At 37.3% G+C, this 17413-nt stretch overlaps 1 protein-coding gene across 7 annotated transcripts in view; it reads left to right on the forward strand.

Annotated features, from left to right (window-relative positions):
• Nucleotides 1-17413, forward strand: part of BCAR3 (BCAR3 adaptor protein, NSP family member) — a 69291-nt gene that overhangs the window by 19439 nt on the left and 32439 nt on the right. For all 7 annotated transcript variants that reach the window (XM_088060266.1, XM_014250678.2, XM_014250679.2 and 4 more), the window contains one exon: nucleotides 13731-13770. In XM_088060266.1, the coding sequence (XP_087916392.1) occupies nucleotides 13731-13770 (40 nt within the window). The remainder of the gene's footprint in view (nucleotides 1-13730; nucleotides 13771-17413) is intronic.

The following is a 17413-nucleotide window of genomic DNA, read 5'->3' on the forward strand; positions in this document are numbered from 1 at the left end:
AGTCATATGTACAGCTGTTTACTCTAACTGAGGTTATATAACTATAGGTTATATATAGGTTACATAGGTTTACTATGGAAGACCTAAATAATTTTTAATGACTGTGTCTTGCCTCTGCATGTTTAAAAGGTATAATATTGTGTGTACTAGTCCCATGGAGGAAAATTTTTTAAGTTACTTTAAGTTATCAATTGCTTTGATACGAGCCTTTGCATTGTTGTAACAGAGCAGTATTATACAAGACATCATAACTGTTCAAACTTGGTTTTGATTTGTAGTCAATGCAGTATGTCTGGGGGGCTGAGGAAAAGGGGAATGGTGTTCCCTCAAATCTCAAGCTACATGTAAGCCTTCTTCATGCAAACTTAGTGGAACCCAATGTACACTGAACTAATGACAAATTATCCCTATTTGTTATTCCTGCCTGACTTTGTGGCTAACATATGCATAACTCTTGAGAAAGACCTATACTCTTACAGCTAGCCTTTCTTTTTGGAACGTATTATCAGCATTGATATTTCATTTCTTCCAAAAAGTAATCAATTTTGTAAATGTCCTTTTTTTTTGTTTTGATACTGAGTTCTATAAAATGGGGAAAAAAGAACAGCTAACACAAGAAAAATTCAGTGTACAGCAGTAGATCAGTTAAAGACATGGAAATGAGAGAATGTTTGCTTGCTTGACTGATGGAGTTAAAGGCTGAGAAAAGATATCCACATTATAAGTTCTGAGTTAGGATTTACAACCATTCTGTGTCCACCACTACAATTTCTTGGTTTTCAAGTCTTGAGAGTGAAGAAGAGTTCTAGTTAGGTAAGATTGTGTGTGTAGAGTGGTTTTCTTGTGCTTTATGGGATCAAGCTTTCTTCTCACCCAAAAAGATTTTCTTCTCTATACCCCATTCATTTTAAAAGAAGAAAGGACCTGAGTAGGTTTAGTACTCCTCTGTCACTGATCTCTGAGATGTACCGGTTTACATGAACTGGCTTTTAAACATCATTTGCTTCTTTTATTTATATATTTTTAGAGAATGCCAGCAGCCTGGGGTGTTGCTGTAAAAAGAATATGGTGATACACACTAAAGTTGTATTTTATATCTTAATTTTCAAGAGCAGTTACTAAACATGATTTTCTTGAGAGACCAAATCCTACTAATAATTTGTTTCATGAATATAACCTTGTCTTACAAAGAACACTTTGGCGCACAACCAGTTAGTGTGAAAAATAGAATGCTTGAGAGGAAAATGTCAGGAAGGTTTGCCTGGTCAGAATGAAAACATAATGCTTTTGAATTAATAAAGAGATTCAAAGGATGTTAGTGCAGCCTGTGAATAGAATTTGTGTCTATTGAGTCACAGCACCAAATGCTGTTCCTGTTTGATCTTTCAATTACTTTGCTAAAACACACTCTGAACGCTATGGTAACAACTTCTAACAATTGGTTTCTTTAATTTTTACAATGAATATGTTCTGCTGCATGACCTGACTGCACAATTGTGTTAGAGCAGAAGACAATACCAACTTGGCAGTCATCAAATATATCAGTTCTTGAATCTCCTTGCAATGACGCTGTACTTTTCATTAGTTTACTTTAAAGGAAAATTGAGAAAGTCTGATTTTCCTGTGGTAAACAGTTTTCCATATGTGCTAAGGTATGCATTCTAATGCTAACACTCACATTGAAATTATCTGGGCCTAATAGTATAGGGGAGTCAATGTTTCCTTATTAGTGTTTATTTTAAAAAGCCCTTTTACTTCAGTGTAGGCATTTGTGAAATAGTGTAACATTACTCTGTCTTCAGGAGTATATCAGTCTTTCATTGCTACAATGCTGTTTACAAAAACTGAACATGTGAGTATACATTTTAATGAAACATTTTCATGATGCACTATTCAAACCAAGTGCTGTGTTTGATGCCAGTGGGCCAGAGCTAATAGTCATAAGGATTGCAATGTTCATATGCAAATGGATAAGAGTATTTTGAACTGTGGCTCAGTTGTGTCATTATTTGATTAATTCTAACTTAAAAAACATAACTATGATAGCATTTCAGCAAGTCAAAGTGAGCAATACTCTTTTAAATATATAAATATGCATCGTGTTACCTTGTGAAACAAAAAATAAGCCAAAGTGGTGAGAATAGGAAAACCATAATGAACTGTGTCATTCCCTAATGGAATTCTTCTGATTCTAAAATTTTTCTGGTAATGTGGAGAAATTATATTGTCAGTTTTCAATGCAATAAGAATGTGTTCTCTTCATGATTTGCAAATGTACATCTCTGCTAGTTAGTTAGTTCCAGGGGAAAAAAAAGATTTTCTTTCTTGAGGAAGCTGACACCTGAGTTTTAGAATCTCTTGGGAATAATTAAATGGCCAGAGTTAGAGGAAGGTACTACCTTGGAAGGTAGTTTTATTAGCTAAAAAATAATTCACTCTTGAACGTGAAGAACTTCACTTTTAAAAGAGAATTCTCATTTTAGCATGTAAAACTAAAGCTGCTTGTGTGTAATGTTCTTTATTATCTGACATTGATAATTAAACGTAAATAAAGCTTAATTGTAATTTCTCTTTGACCTGGTCCATGGGTTATCTTTATTTATTTAGCTCTGCCTTGTAGTATGATACCTTTATTTAAAGGAAAATCGTTCAAATTCTCATCTTTTGCTAGAACCAGTGGCTTTTCCTTTTTGGCCTGTGTCTTGTGGCTGCCATCAGTACACCCAGAATTTCCACTGCACTTGGATGATTATGGTCCTTAGTGAGTGACATTACAGTTTAGTAGACTTGTGGCATTTTTGTGCTTTTTTATTCATGCAGCCAAATGTCCCTCATATAAACAGGACCTAAAAGCAATGCAGAATTATCACTACCACAGTGAGTTTAAGTGTGGTGATACGAACAGCTTCAAATGCCTGTTTTGACAATCTATACCATTTCAGCTGGATGTCAACAGTACTCAGGTAGTCTTGGGTTAATACAGTTGTTATCTCTGTGGGCCTGGTACTGATATAAACATACTTGCATATTATCTCATTGTAGAGATGCAAGGAATTTCTGAGATGTTGTTAAAAACATGGAATAGAACGGAGACTTTTGCAAATGTCCCAAAGCAAAACTAGATTCCAGTTTTGATACCATGCTCTCTGTTTCTGAGGCAGTGTGATTGCAAGAGAGCAGAGCATTTGCTTCTTCAACTGTCAGCTGACAGGTCTAGTGTTTTCTGCTCCTAAACTCATCACTGCCACATTCACCACTAAATTATGTCCTCAGGTGCCATATCCAAACATTTTTTGAACACTTTCAGGGATGGTAACTCCACCACTTCTCTGGACATTCTCTTAAAATGCTTTACTACCCTTTTGGTGGGAAAAAAATCCTGATAAATGTATTCCTAATATTCTAAAGCTCCCTTGGTGCAACTTGAGGCCATCTCCTCTTGTCCTCTCGTGCTAACAGTTGTTGCTTTATTGGTAAGCCAAACCACACACCAGGGAAAGAAAAAGAGAGAGGAGCATGAGGCATATTCTGAAGATTTTTTTTCCATTTGAGGTTTGAGTTGAAATTAATACTGTTGCAAGATGCAAGAATCACAGAATACTGTGAGAAAGAAATGTATCTTTGATACCTCACTGTCAAACAGGTTCCAAGGTTATTTTGTAGGGAGAGATGTAATGCAAGTGGTATGATGGGTTCAACATTGTGTTGTCAGTGAATCAGGCTAATAAAGATGTGATCTTCACAATCGGTTAAAAAGCAGTGAAGGAGAGAAAAGATACTAATTTCTCAGTAGTGGTAATTTCTCTATTGCCTGCAAATAGCCTGTATTCCTGTTGGAATAAACAGGGTGTGTGACAAAAATTAAGTGAAATTCAGTTTAATAACAGCTCCAGTGTGAAATTGTTAAGAGATCAGAAATAGGATTTAGATTTCCACAAAGTTTATGCTGTTGGTGGGCAAGATGCTTTGAAAGAATTTAATGTCAATTTTAGGATGGACAGTCTAGCACAGCAATAAAATCAAAGCTAGACACAAAGTTCTTAGAAATAAGTTTATTAATTTTTTGTGCAGTTTGTAGAGTTACATGCCTTTTTTAAAGCTCTTAGTGTTTCAAAAGCCTTAGTGTCCACTTAAGACTTTTTGGAAAAGTTACTTAACTGCTAAAAATACATGTATGATAAATTCAGTATTTGAAAGAAAGAAAAATGAGTTCATTTTGCCTTTGCCCTGTATGTGTAGTATGGGATTCTGCAGAATAGAGCTTTGGATATTCTGGGAGATACTGTGTGGTGGCACATTTGCATTTATTCACTATCTTTCCTCTGCTGAGCCTACCCTAGGAAGTGTTGAAGCACACCATCTGCCAGAAATGATCGCTCTAAGTTTTCATGCTAATTAAAGCCTTAAAACAAAGTTGACATTAATTTACGCTGGCTGCTTCACATTATACAGGATGCTTGTGAGTAGCTGCTGGTTTAATTTCTGTTTAGTATCTCTCTTTGCAGTAGCTATTTTATTGGCTTGGACTTGCAAAGGCAAGTTTTTGTTTTGAATTTTTGTTCAAATTCCATTCTTACTCTATAAAGACATTTGAAAAATTGAGTCACTGATAAACAGTAGAGTTGTATTGTTCAAATTGGCTTGGAATCAAAATACTTTGTGCATTTCTCTAAATAATGTATGCTGGGTGCTTTGTTTTATCACTATTCATGAGAGGTTCTGACCTACCAGCTGGTCAGAATTTGATTTTCTTTTTTCTCTGTTTTTGAAGCTTTAGTTTTAACTGTGTATGAATTTGAAATGTAGAGTAGTAACTACAGAACTAAAATTTTAATCTTTTCTTCTTTGCTTCTGTTTTAATTTTTTATTCTCAAGCCCAGTAAATTCCTGGCTATGCTGTAAGTCCTGATTGTGATGATACTTAAAACACTACTTTTTTCATTGGTGTGGCTACAAACAATACATTTTTGTAGGTAGACAAGGCATAGCAGCTTTTTTTTTACACTGCCAAGGTCTCAGGTGTGAACTGTCCATATACAGTAGTTTTTTGACATGGTTTCAAGCAAGTTAGAAAAATTCAATCTGGAAGGTGTGGGGAGCCATGGAAGAAAATATTTTTAATTGCTTGATTCTTTCATTAAGGAAATGGGCAGACCAGTTAACTCTTAATGTCTTCAAGGGCTCATTGAACCTTATTGCAAAAGGTCAAAATGTGATCTTTTGATAGCCTGTAAACTAAAGTGTATTTTATAGACTGGCCCTAATTATCTACATAGAGGAGCAAAGAATACACTTATTTTCTGTAGTTCTGAAAGTATGGTGTGTGTGACTACATACTCAGACTTCAGTCTCTTGTTTCGAGTACTGGTCAGCAGACTTATTTTTCCTCTTGTTTTTCTATGTCAGCTGTTTCAGATGAAGAGCTCTCATCTAGCACTGGACTTTGTACTGCTGTAGCAGAGAGTAGAGTAGATTAGTTTATCTGCTTGTTTAGGATGTTCTCTTCTGAATTTCTGATCTTCAAGGCTCTGCATGTTTGGCTGGATGATCCTCACATACTTGTCTCATATAACTGTCCAGGAAAAAATAAAAACATGTTCAATTTTAACCTTGACTAATACCACTGACATTTACAGAGTAACTCCATCAGCTGAGCAAGCTCACTGTTCACTTCAGTGCTTGCCCTTGTCCTTGCAGGGCAGAACGTTTGGAAGTTGGCAAGGTGTTAGTCTTGAAGTATACAGCTATTAATGACTGAATTCTGGGTTCCCAAAACTTTTCCTGTTCTATTAGTGGTATTACCACAATAGATCAGACCTGCTGAGGTCCTTGAATTGACAATTGAATTACGAAGGAAAAGAGTTGGCAAGGCTGTACTTGGTGAGGAGAACACTATTCAGGGATTTTCTTTATCCCTGTAAGAATTTGCAGCCTGTTTTGCTTCTCCAGATGCTGCAAATTCTGCTCTTCTTTGGATTTGGAGAATGGGGTGGATCAGGTATTTAGACAGCATTTATTTTTTTCTGACTAGTGATTTTTGAAACATGATTTGTTGGATAATTTTAATTTCTGCTACTTTTTTATATTAATACTGTGTATATTAATGATTAAGTGCACTTCAAAAATTAAAAATAATTTTTAATCAAGATTTTAATATATCAAGTAAAATAAGTATTTTATATGTTTCCAGTGGGGAGTCAAGTGAGTAATACTGGGTTTTTTTTTGGTTTATAAAATGCAGTGTAGTTCTTCAAGTATGGAAATATTTGCAAGATTACCAGGAAGAAGACCAATACCATGGTTGCCTTTTAAATTTTAGGATTAAGTGGGGAGAAAGTTTTATAAATGCATAAAATTTTGAAAGTGAAAATAGTTATGGTTTTGGTGTAATGTCTGAAACTACTTCTTAGTATGAGTTTTGTTTTTAAAAAACCTGAACCAAACTGTTCATGTGGTTGTATTTCTTAATTAAGAGTAACACAAGTGTGTTGAATCTGGGGTTAGTGAATATCTCATTGACTTCTTCCATGCACAGGTTTTTCAAATGGAAGAATTGCTTGGATGTTGCCAACACTTCATGTTTTTTGTCACAGATTTTCCCACTCTTTCTCTTGATGTATCCTGTTCACTTGTGTACCTGCACACCTCTGCTGTCTCAGAGGTGAAGCAGAGCTACCCACTAAAGCTGGTAGTTGTTTGTGGTAGAAGGAATGCTGTGTTGGATAAGCAGAGAATAGCCAATGTTATCTGCTTATGTTCAGTATCAAATCCTCTTATCCTTTAACTCTCGGGGTTTTTTGTTTTGCCTAGTCTACCTTTTCTTTTTAGCCCCTCTGTCCATTGTTGGGTTCAGATTCTTCTGTTGTGAAGTTCTGCTTCACCCCTTTGTTCCCATTTGATGCTCACATCCTCTTTCTTTGCTTGGTGGACATAGACCTGCAGAACCAATGCTTCAGTTCTTGATTTTTATGGGGATTTTGGAAATCTTCCCATGTGGAATCTTCAGAGAGGGAAATGAGGAAAACAGGACAAAATGTCTCAAGAAGAGAGACCATGTCTCCAGAATTAGAGATGAATTAACCACAGTCCTTCAGCTTCTGAGCAGAGGAACTGAAGTTACTTATGGGATGAACACAGTTGTATTATTGTTTGAAATTAAATGTGGGATCATGACCTTGTTGTTAATGTAGAACTTGCTAGGTAAACTCGAGCCCAAATCCCTGAAAGCCCCTAGGAAAATTGGTCAGTGTTATTTTTCAAAAACTTCCTGAAAAGTTCTGCTTTTTCTGACTCTTTCTTCTTTGAGCAGAGGGCACTGTATGTGTAGTGGGAAGTTTCTTGAATTACTCCTTCCATCACACTCAAAGCCCCTTCCCTGGCTCTGCTGTTTTCTGGTCTCTTTCATAAGTGTTATGTCCTCTATTCAGTTGTACCAATGCTAAATTGCTGCCTTATCCTGCCTCCTGTTCACAGGCGAGCATTTGTTTTCCTTTCTGTCCCTTTTATGCTCTAAATAGTAGTTAAATGTTAGGTAGGGGAGTGTATTCCTAGTGCTTACTTGTGATATCCAGTGCAGAGAGGCATCTGATGTGATGAGCTTTTTAAAGTGGCCTAAGGGAATAGACAGGGAGGACTGTACTTCCACTGTCATCTTCAGTATTAAAGCCATGTATTACCATTCCTATGCTTCAGTCCAAATATACATTCCTGAAAGACTTATTAGCCAGGTGAAAAACATACTTTGTGAGTAAATTGTACCTAGAATTAAATGCATTTCAGATTAATTAATGGAGATTGTCATTCTACTGAACATTTGTCAATATGTTTTTTTGAATATGCATATTTATTTTGTAAGGTTATATTGATTTTGAACACTTAGAATTCTGTGGCACTGGATTCAGGATAACTGTGCAGCAACTAAAACACTCACTGTAAAGAGTTGCCAGCTGAAGATACAAGTCAACAGGCAACAGGACATATATAAACAGGGAATGTACTAACAGTGCCTGTTTTGGATAAGCAATAATCTTGCTGCCCAACCACTACTTCGATAGAATAGGTCTTGGGATAGAAGATTTAAGACGGGCTTTGAGGGACAGTTTTGGCTTTGGTAGGCCTAAATGTTAAGGAAAATAGAGGAAAAAGAATGGAGGTGTCTGGTCTGAGATTTTGAACAAGTTGTGGAGATTGGTACTGTGTGTGGTGCAGAAAAAGAAATTCTTCTGGAAAAAATAGAAAAAATTGTGTTGGTTTTTCTGCTGCAATAGGTAAACTGGAGCAAGTTGGAGGCATGAAGGTTGAAGTGGTAAAAGTAAATTGCTGAAACATTATCACTGCTGGGGCATTCTGAACAAATAGAAGTTGAGAGTTTATTTAATTCAAGGAAAAGTACATTGCATCTCTTCTTGAGTTTTAATTACTGGAGTCCCTGCTGTTCTTGTGTGCACTGCAGGTCATCACACAGTTAGTCATAGCAGTTAGCACTTCTTTCCACTGGTGTTTGAATGAGTCATGTCCATGGTGCTGTGCAGCTGTAGGCAGAAGGGTGGAATGCCCTTAGGAATGTAGCAGAAGTGCGTGTGTGAAGCAGAAGCTGCTGGGGGGTAAAATCAGTGGATCTTTTACTCTAGTTCACAGTACAAATAAAATCAGTCTGTGTTACATATACTAAAACATGCCATGTCCAGCATGCTCCAACTTGTACCTTCATACTTAAGTAGTGTGTATTTAAAAAATCTACAGAGATGGAGAGATTTCAAAGACACAAACTGAAGAAGGTATGAGATCCCATCTGGTTGTTTTACAGCAGTTCTGTCAGCAGCCATGCAACAGCTTGGTACATTTTGAGGGTCTCGGGCTCCCTTTGAGCCTCTGTCGTCTTTACTCAGATTTGGCATTGGCGCCATTGGTGTTGGAACTACTGAGAAGATAGTTCGCATGATTTCTCTTTCAATGGGGTAGAAAGGAGATGCTTTTCAAAACATCCCCAGGAAAAGTCACTTTAAAATAAAGAGACAAATGTATTTTCATACATCAAGTACTGGCAATGTGTCCCAATATTTTTCCCACAGGCACAGTTATAAAAGTGTGAAGTAGCACACAGCTGACTCAGGGCCACTCAGCAGTTTCCACCACTGAAGGAGTGTTTATATGAGAGTTGAATGATAGCAAGGATTTGAGCAACTTGATAATACTGTTGTGTCTGCACTTAAATTTTGTTAAAGTTATCACAACTAATATATAATTGTAGCTGATGGTTCTGTGAGGATGCTAAGGGCCTGGAAAATGCAGATGCTTCATATGGCTTAGTGTGTAAAGGTCTGCACAAATTTTATAGCACCAGTGATGAGAGGAGGTAATGTACAAAGTTAGAAAGGTGGAAGTTTTCATAGAATCAAACAGCTAAAGGTTACAGCATCTCTGCCTTAAAGATTTTTTATTGAAGCAGTCCTATAGAGGACTACTGGACAAACCTCAGAGTCTGAAAAACAGATGATATCTGAGTTACTGAATAATGGATGTTGGGATTGAATGCCAGGATTTGGCTTTTCAATTCCAGCATTGATTGTGAGTATGTAAGAATTTTATCAAATATTTTTGAAGTGACTAGTTACCAGGATATTAAAGTTTCCTTTACCCAGTTTTCATGTTTGGTTGCTCATTGTCTTCAAATCCATGCAGGATTTGAAACTGGCAGTATGACAGTATTTAGTTTGTCATACCAGAAGTATGATTCAGGTTGCTTATAGTGATTTTTTTTTTTCCCCTTCATTTTAGCCAGTGACTGTTCATGGTGACAACTTCAAAAGGGCATTTTTTTTTAAAAATCTTTTAACACTCCCCGCATGTTTGACTACTGTTTAGAGGTATTGGGAAGTGGAGAACTAGCATCCAATAACAGCTGTATTCCATCCCTTTTTCTCATATCATTCAGCTCTAGTTATAGTTCAAAGGGGTCCTCATACCATGATAATTCCTATTTCCTGAGAAGCTGTGTTGTTTCTCATAGTGGTCAAATGTATCGCTGCTTGCTCATAGACAGTCAGTGCCAACCAGTATGACACCAAACCCTTCATTCTTGCAACAAATGTTGCTATAGGGAGAAGAGGGAAGCAAAAGAACAACTTCACATTTTTTGTTTTCTTGCCTTCATCTTTTTCTGGGGTTGCTGAAGCTCCATGCTTGTTTGCAAGCTCTGTGTATTTTCTTGGCCATATCAGCAAGAAACCCATACATGAAAAAAAAAAGCACATAAGAATCTTGATAAAAATCTTGAAACTGGATTGAGAAGAAATTGAGATAATTTCCAAGGACTGCTAGGGAGAGATTAAATGGTTGTATGTCTGCAAGATCAGCCAACGTTGAAAGAGGGGTTGTCAGATGTCAGTCTCTAGAGAGAATGTGTTTCTGGCTAGGAAAAGCGTCAGAATCATGATGGCTAAGGTTGTAATGCTCTCTTTTAGTGGTCAAAAATTACTGGAGGAGTGTTTATGCTTCCACAATTTCCACACAGACCTTGAGCGTGTGGAGGAGGCAACAAAGGATTTACACTACACAGGAGAATGGCTTAATTACATGTAACAAGTCAGGTGCTTTTTTTTCTTCTTTTTTGTTCCTGTGAGTAAAAACATGCTGGAAAGGGATTTTGTCACAAAGTGAGGTGATAGCAAGAGGTGTGGCAGCAATTGCAGTACCCAAAACAGTTGTGGGAGTCTGCTTGCATCCCCCTTGTAAATTCCTGCCTGTGGCAGAATGGATATGGAAAGAACATGAAGCCAATACAGTGTGTCTTAGTGCATACTTAGCTCAGCACGAGGTCTTCTGAAAACTTCTTTGTTCCAGGGACATCATTCTGTATTAAATATGCTTTTTTTTGGACTGGAAGCAGGTCTTATATGATTATCAGGAAACCAAAATGCATAATAAAATCCAACCTGTGCGCCTCAGTTTACACAGGACTGGATGACTTACGTGCAGACTCTAATACATTAATGTTGTAGGTAAACAGGTGCAAATGAATACAGCTGTAAAGTCAAGCTTTTTATCAAGACAAACATTAGCATTATTTGAAAGTTAATAAAATCTGATGAATTATAAGAATTTAGTATTAATGAAACAGGCCTTCAGTTAAACTGATTCTGAGAGATGGCAGAACTTGCTGCTATCTTTCATCTGATCTGTTAGTCATTTGAAAGTATTAATATTTTTTCTACTGATCTTCTAATATAGTAAATGAGAATGTGGATTCATCATTTTTTATTTAGATTCTTTGAGAGGGAAAATGGAAAGAAAAAAACATACCATATTTTTCTGAACTTCATGACAATACAGATTTTCTTCACCAGGAGCACATGGCCTAAAGAAACATCACCATTGCTAACAGAGAGTCGAGATTGAGGAGTTAGTTTTATTAGGTTGCCTTTTAGTTATTTGGGCTAACTGCTTAATTTGGTTTTCTGCATGTAATGTGATAGTATTGTGGTGGAATCAAATGACAGGAAAATGCAGTAGTTAATCTTTACTATTAGTTACTACACATCAATAAAAGTTACCATTCCTTGAAAATAACTTCAAAAAATTTGCATGAATATGAAGGCTTAGATAACAAGGGAAGATGGGGAGAGCTTGGAGACGGGTATCTGAGATGAATAGCGCTCCAACATAAACATCTTTCTATATGACTCAGGGTGAATTGCAGGATTATGTTGTCTATTTTGTTGTGGGTCAATTTACCAGATAAAATACTACAGTACTTGTGAAGATACTTGTTACACCATCCATTTCTCAAATCCAAACATTTTTAAAGCACTTTTGTCATGTGGATTCTGAAAGGAATGCAGGTCACTTCTCTGCTCTCTTCTGAAGGTCCTGCTTTACTGTTTTGTCTTAAAGCTTTTCTACCTCTTTCATTTTGCTTTGGCTTGATCTGTCCTAAAGATCATTTGCCTTGTAGCAGAAGGTGGGAACAGTGGAGTCTGTAGGAAGGCTGGCCTGCAGGAGTGCAGGTTGTATGTGCAGACCATAACAAGACATGCTCGCTGACAGAGTAAGCAGGTTTGTTCTTTCACAGTGTGTTGCATATGCAGTGCTGGTAGACCCTTTGTCCTGAGAGATTCCACAGGCAAATGAAAAACTAAACTGCAAAGTTTTTTAGGAGCATTTGGTACTGGAACAACTTCCCACAGATCATTTGAATGTGAGAAGAATTCAGGCATGCTTAATGACTTTGCTGAACTGATTAAAAATGGGATTTTTTTTTCCCAGTCAAATTGCAAAGTGTTGAGAAGAAAAACATCTATTTAGAAGCTTTGTTTTCTTTTTTCCTATGTGCTTCACCCCTGTGTTCTCTGCTATGCTTGTACATGCTTTATGTTCATACAATTATCAAACTGACCCTTCTTTGTATATTGCATAGGAGAAAGTTTCAAATGGTCCAAATTCTATTTCCATTGAATTTTCCAGATTTTTATTCTTTTAAACATCAGTTGAGAATGTAATTTGGCCCTTGATAAATACTGAGATAATGTGAAACAGCAACACGTGATACAGCCTGAACAGTTGAGCATCATTGTTCTATGGGGAAGGCTCAGTATTCTGATATTCTGGATTAAAACATGAGTATATTCTGGATTAAAAATTGAGTATAAAATAATAACATAGTTTCAGGTGATATGCAGGTACATTCAAAACAACACAGGGAATCCAGAGACTGTTTTCTGGATTGATTGATTCCAGTGTAACCCAAATTCTGCATTTCTGAAGCTGCTTATTAGGTTTCTAGTGTTACATCTTTGCAACCGCTTCCACCAAAAAGGATCCTGTTTCTAAATTTATAGAGATCTATTGTCCATGTGGCAAACTTGATTGCTGTAACAAGTGCCAGCTTCCTCTCTTAAGTTTGCATGGTTTTCATTGTGCTGTTACATGTTTATAGTTGAGGGCAGTACCATGTGTGTCATCCCAGGTTCTGTAGAAAACATCCAATAATGTACTGCAAACTCTGTTAACCTGATAGTTCTCAAATAAAAACAAATATACAAAATGCTTTGAAATAAAAATAAACATATATTTTATGGAAAGAGTTGTAACAGTGCAAGGCTCTTCAGGCTTCCGTGCCCTTTGCCATCTGTCTGCCTAGAAAACCTATGATGAGATTTTTATTTTTAGATTAGGGCAATGACTTGATTATCTGGTGTTCAAATAATTGTGATGCTGAAATTACGATTATTTTGAGAACTTCTGTGTATATATATAAAGTGAATGTAGCACTTTCTATTTCCTGTAAGCAGTGCTCTCCCAGTGATATCAGAGGCAGTAGCTTAAATGGGAAAATATAAAAGTGAAGAAATAAATTCAAAAGCCATTGGGAGAGCTCTCTTTTAAATTTATTTCAAATATTTTAGGTGGCAAGTAATTATTTCAGCTACCTGTTGAAATGTCAAGATTTTTTTATTTGCTTGAAATGGTATCATCAACTTTATTTCTTAAATTAAGTACTATTGGCTCTACTACCTGTCCTAGAGGAAATCAGTGGTTTATACATTTGTTAAAATAAGATAGCATAGGCTATCTATCTCAAACACACAACTTTTAACAAGAATTATAGTGTGACCTAGTAGCATATTGCTCCTATGAACACATCTCTTCAGTATGAGGTTATATTTGGACTTACCATTTTTTTATTTGTTTTTTTCCACCTGTCCTTCTCGTCTGGTACCATTTTCTTACAGAGATCAGAATATTCTGGATCCTGCGTTGGAATACGTTAAGGTAAGGTACTGTTTCTTACCCTCAGAATATTTTATTTGGTTTATACCCAGCACTGACAGAGCATTTCCAGTCATTTGTAGGTAAATAATGCAACTGTCTATCTTTTAGTACAACTAAACTTACGTATCAGATTGTTTCTTAAAGCTTCAGTGAAATACTTGTGGACATTGTACTTTGGGTGTAGGTTGCATTTTTATATGGGGCTTCTTTACAGTTACGTGGTGACTGCTTAAATTCTTGCTTTGGTTAGCAGATTAAAAGAAGCTGTATTTTTTGCTTATAGATTTCTGGGGAAGTAAAGAAACACATCTGAAAATATAATAAAAATGTCAAAATTAGGTTTACAGTTCTAGCATATACTTACTAAAATTACAGGTAAAAATTAACTTCTGGTCCAAAACATGGCTGGAAAAGTGGCTGCCAGAGGAGACTCTCAGAGCAGCTGCTGGATTTCTGCTCCGAACAGGTAGTTCAGTGTTGTGAGATCCCTGGCCTCAATCCCAGCCTGAAGTTGGGATATGGTAGAGAAGGTCAAAATCCTTCTCAAGAGCACTGTGGAAGAGGGGATGCCAGAGGCAACAAAGTGGTGGGCATGTTAATTGCTGTATTTAATTTACTGTGTATCTCTCACTGTGCTGTACTGAGTATGCTGTTAGAGTTTTAATAATGTGACTAAGTAGAAGGCAGAGGTATCATGTGCCAATTCATCAATATGTGTGTCTTGTCTTGTTGCAACAAGTTCTGAATTATAAATGTGGTTTCTGGTTTTTTCAACTTTTCTAGTAGAAGCTTGTCTTGGACTCTTGTCAGTAGCAGTGGTGCTAAGCTTAGTTATTAAAACTTTGATGTTGAGGAGGAAAGCCTGGGGAAAAGAAACATATGAGGGAGAGTACAAGGGTTACCAGTCCCTTCTCTTCCCCTTCCTTTTCCAGTTTTTCCTGTCTATATCCCTACCTTTAGTGAATTGCAAGTTTGGATCCTAGTTCAGTGGTGTTAAAGCAGGCATTCTAGACAAGACATCTCAAACTACAACTTTGAAAAATATGAAGAAATTGCTTTCTAATTAATATAACTCCCCAAAACATTTTTTGTGTGTCAAAGTCTGCATTGCTAATAAAACTGATTCCAGAAATGTGTTCTTGCACAGAAATCAATCAGTCATAAATAAAAGAGGTCTCTCACCAGTATTTTGTTTATCAGTTAACTCTAACTGTAAAAGTTGTGAGTGAATTCATACCAACAGGATCTTGGACTCCCTTTGTTGGCTTCAGTTTGAGCAAGTATGTGTTCATTGTCTTCTGTAACTTTTTATATTAATGTTGATAAATTTTCCAGATCCTCAAATACATTATGGTGGCAGGTATAAACTGCCAAACACTAACTTTCTCAAGCTGAAAAAATAGATTTCTGCAGCATGTTTAATACCACCATTGCCATTTGCACAAGTGTCTTAGTTTAGGGCAAATTAGGAAGGAAAACTCCAAATGGGGATTTCCCCAGGGAAATGCCCCTCCCCACTAACTGGTCCGGGAAAAGAAAAAAAATTCCTTAGAGAGAAGTGGAAAAAGCTGTTTATTTAACAGAAATTGAGTAATATTAAATAATAAAACCTCTTGCTGTTCGATGGGATGGCAAGTCTAGGAAGAAAAGTCCTTTTCATGTGGTGTAGCTCGGCTTGCTCAGGTTCTTATCAGTCCCTCCGGCGCTGGAAAGTGCCGAGGCCCAGGCCCCGGTGGGCCACAGGCGTGAGCTCCCGGGGTTTGGCTGGGTGTTCAGTCCAGAGCAGGCTTGCACAGATCCAAGAAAATTGGGAAAAAAAACCAAACAAAGGTCCAGGGAACTCCTCTGCCTCAGCTAGCTAAAACTAACTAAAAGCCAGAGAGAAGCTCTGTCCCGCTGTCTGTCCGTGCTGCAGACACCACAGTCCAGGAGCGGGATGTGTGGGAGTGATGTTTTTCCTTAACACAAACTGCGCGCTTCTTCTTCCCCCTCTCTTGCTCCCAAAGCCAGTCTTAAAGGTGCAGAACTTAATATATAACATAAACCAGACGATTGGGGATACCAGTATCATAAAGTCACCCCAGGACAACAAGTCTCTTTGGTATATAACGGGTACGTAGTTTGAGCTAGCAGGAAGGCTTTGACAGATGTTGCTTAAGTGATTAAAAAATACCTTAAAATGAAAAAGAGATAGTAAGAGAAGAGGGGAAAAAACAACAAGAGCACTTTTGGGAATCATATTTTGCTGATTCAGGATATGCAAGTTCTGAGTAGTACTTTTATATTTCTAGTGCACAGGAAAATATAGTTAATATTGTCTCTCAACAGAGAAGTGTTGATTTACTGACTGAAAACACATATAAACTTGATTATGAATCATGTGTGAGGTATCACTCACACATAAGACTCACACTGGAGCTAATTGTACATTTTAATTGTAAAAAGTCTTGATACTGATTCTTGTTTCTCTCATATTGCTATTCAGGCTGTAAAGAGAAGAGAGACTTTGGATTAATTTGCCTTGAAAGAATTGTGTTATCTTGAAGTAATACGTGGCACAAATTTAAGTTGTGTTAGGGCAGTTTGGCTGCTGGCAGTTCTACCCAGGAGTTAACAGCCCAAGCAATTTGTACTGTGTCAGGGCCAGGAAGGAACCAATTGTTCTCAGATGTCCTGGCCAGCCGCACGTCACCCGCACCCCCTGGGTGAGGGCTGCATCAGGCTGCACCTTCAGACCCTGCCTCAGTTGTTCAGAGGGTGTTTCTGCCCCTGGTCCTGCTTCCAAGTGCTGTGTGGGAAGCCCAGGACAGACTTTATACCTGGCCTGTTACCTCTCTTGTCTGAGGCTCTCTGGAATGTGATAGGACCTGTTGGTCTCATCATCCTGCTCACCTTGGTTGGGTCTGGGTGCTGTGGGACTGTGCCTTGTTGTGAGCACATCGCCCACCCTGTGCTCTCGGCTTGCTGTCCCCCAGGGAGCAGCCCCAGTCCTGTTGTCCCTGACACGCTGGTTGGAGGTAGCTATTTTGATGGATTCAAATAGATGCTATTCTCATAACTGATGCACTTTATCAGGCTGCACAGTCATACCTACTCTCCTTTAAGACAAGATAGGTTTAAAAAGCAGTTTTACAAAAAGACCTGGGCACAGAGAAGTGTGCTGGTTCATTGTGCTGGTTTTAGTTGTGTGCTGGCTAACAGTGAGAAGAACATCATCATGTCTCTTGTGGCTATAGTAACTACAAGCACATAGACTGATGGTAAACTTTGAAGCTGAGTGTAGCACTTTGCTTTTTAACAAACCTTTGCTTGCTGAAATATGATGACTTAAAGTAATATAAATAAATCCTTGTATTCAGAAATACTCTGAATAGAGGAAATGCAAAATAAATTGGTGTTTTCTGCTGTTTTATTCTGTTCAAGATACAAGGCAGAAAATACTGATTATAGAATTTTTTTGAGAGAATGTTCTGTATAGATGAACTGTGGTTTCTAATTATTTAAATTGCTCACAAGTTGTAGTTCACTACATCTTGAATATTGATGCATTAGTTCAATCAGTATATAAAGAGCTAATTATACAAAAGCAAGTTGTAAGGGAGAAAAAAATGTACTGATTTGTTGGAAGCCTGAGTATACTGAA

This window comes from Pseudopodoces humilis, chromosome 10, assembly GCF_049639895.1.
Source record: "Pseudopodoces humilis isolate 2021_Gansu_Grassland_sample_001 chromosome 10, ASM4963989v1, whole genome shotgun sequence".
Taxonomy (NCBI): domain Eukaryota; kingdom Metazoa; phylum Chordata; class Aves; order Passeriformes; family Paridae; genus Pseudopodoces; species Pseudopodoces humilis.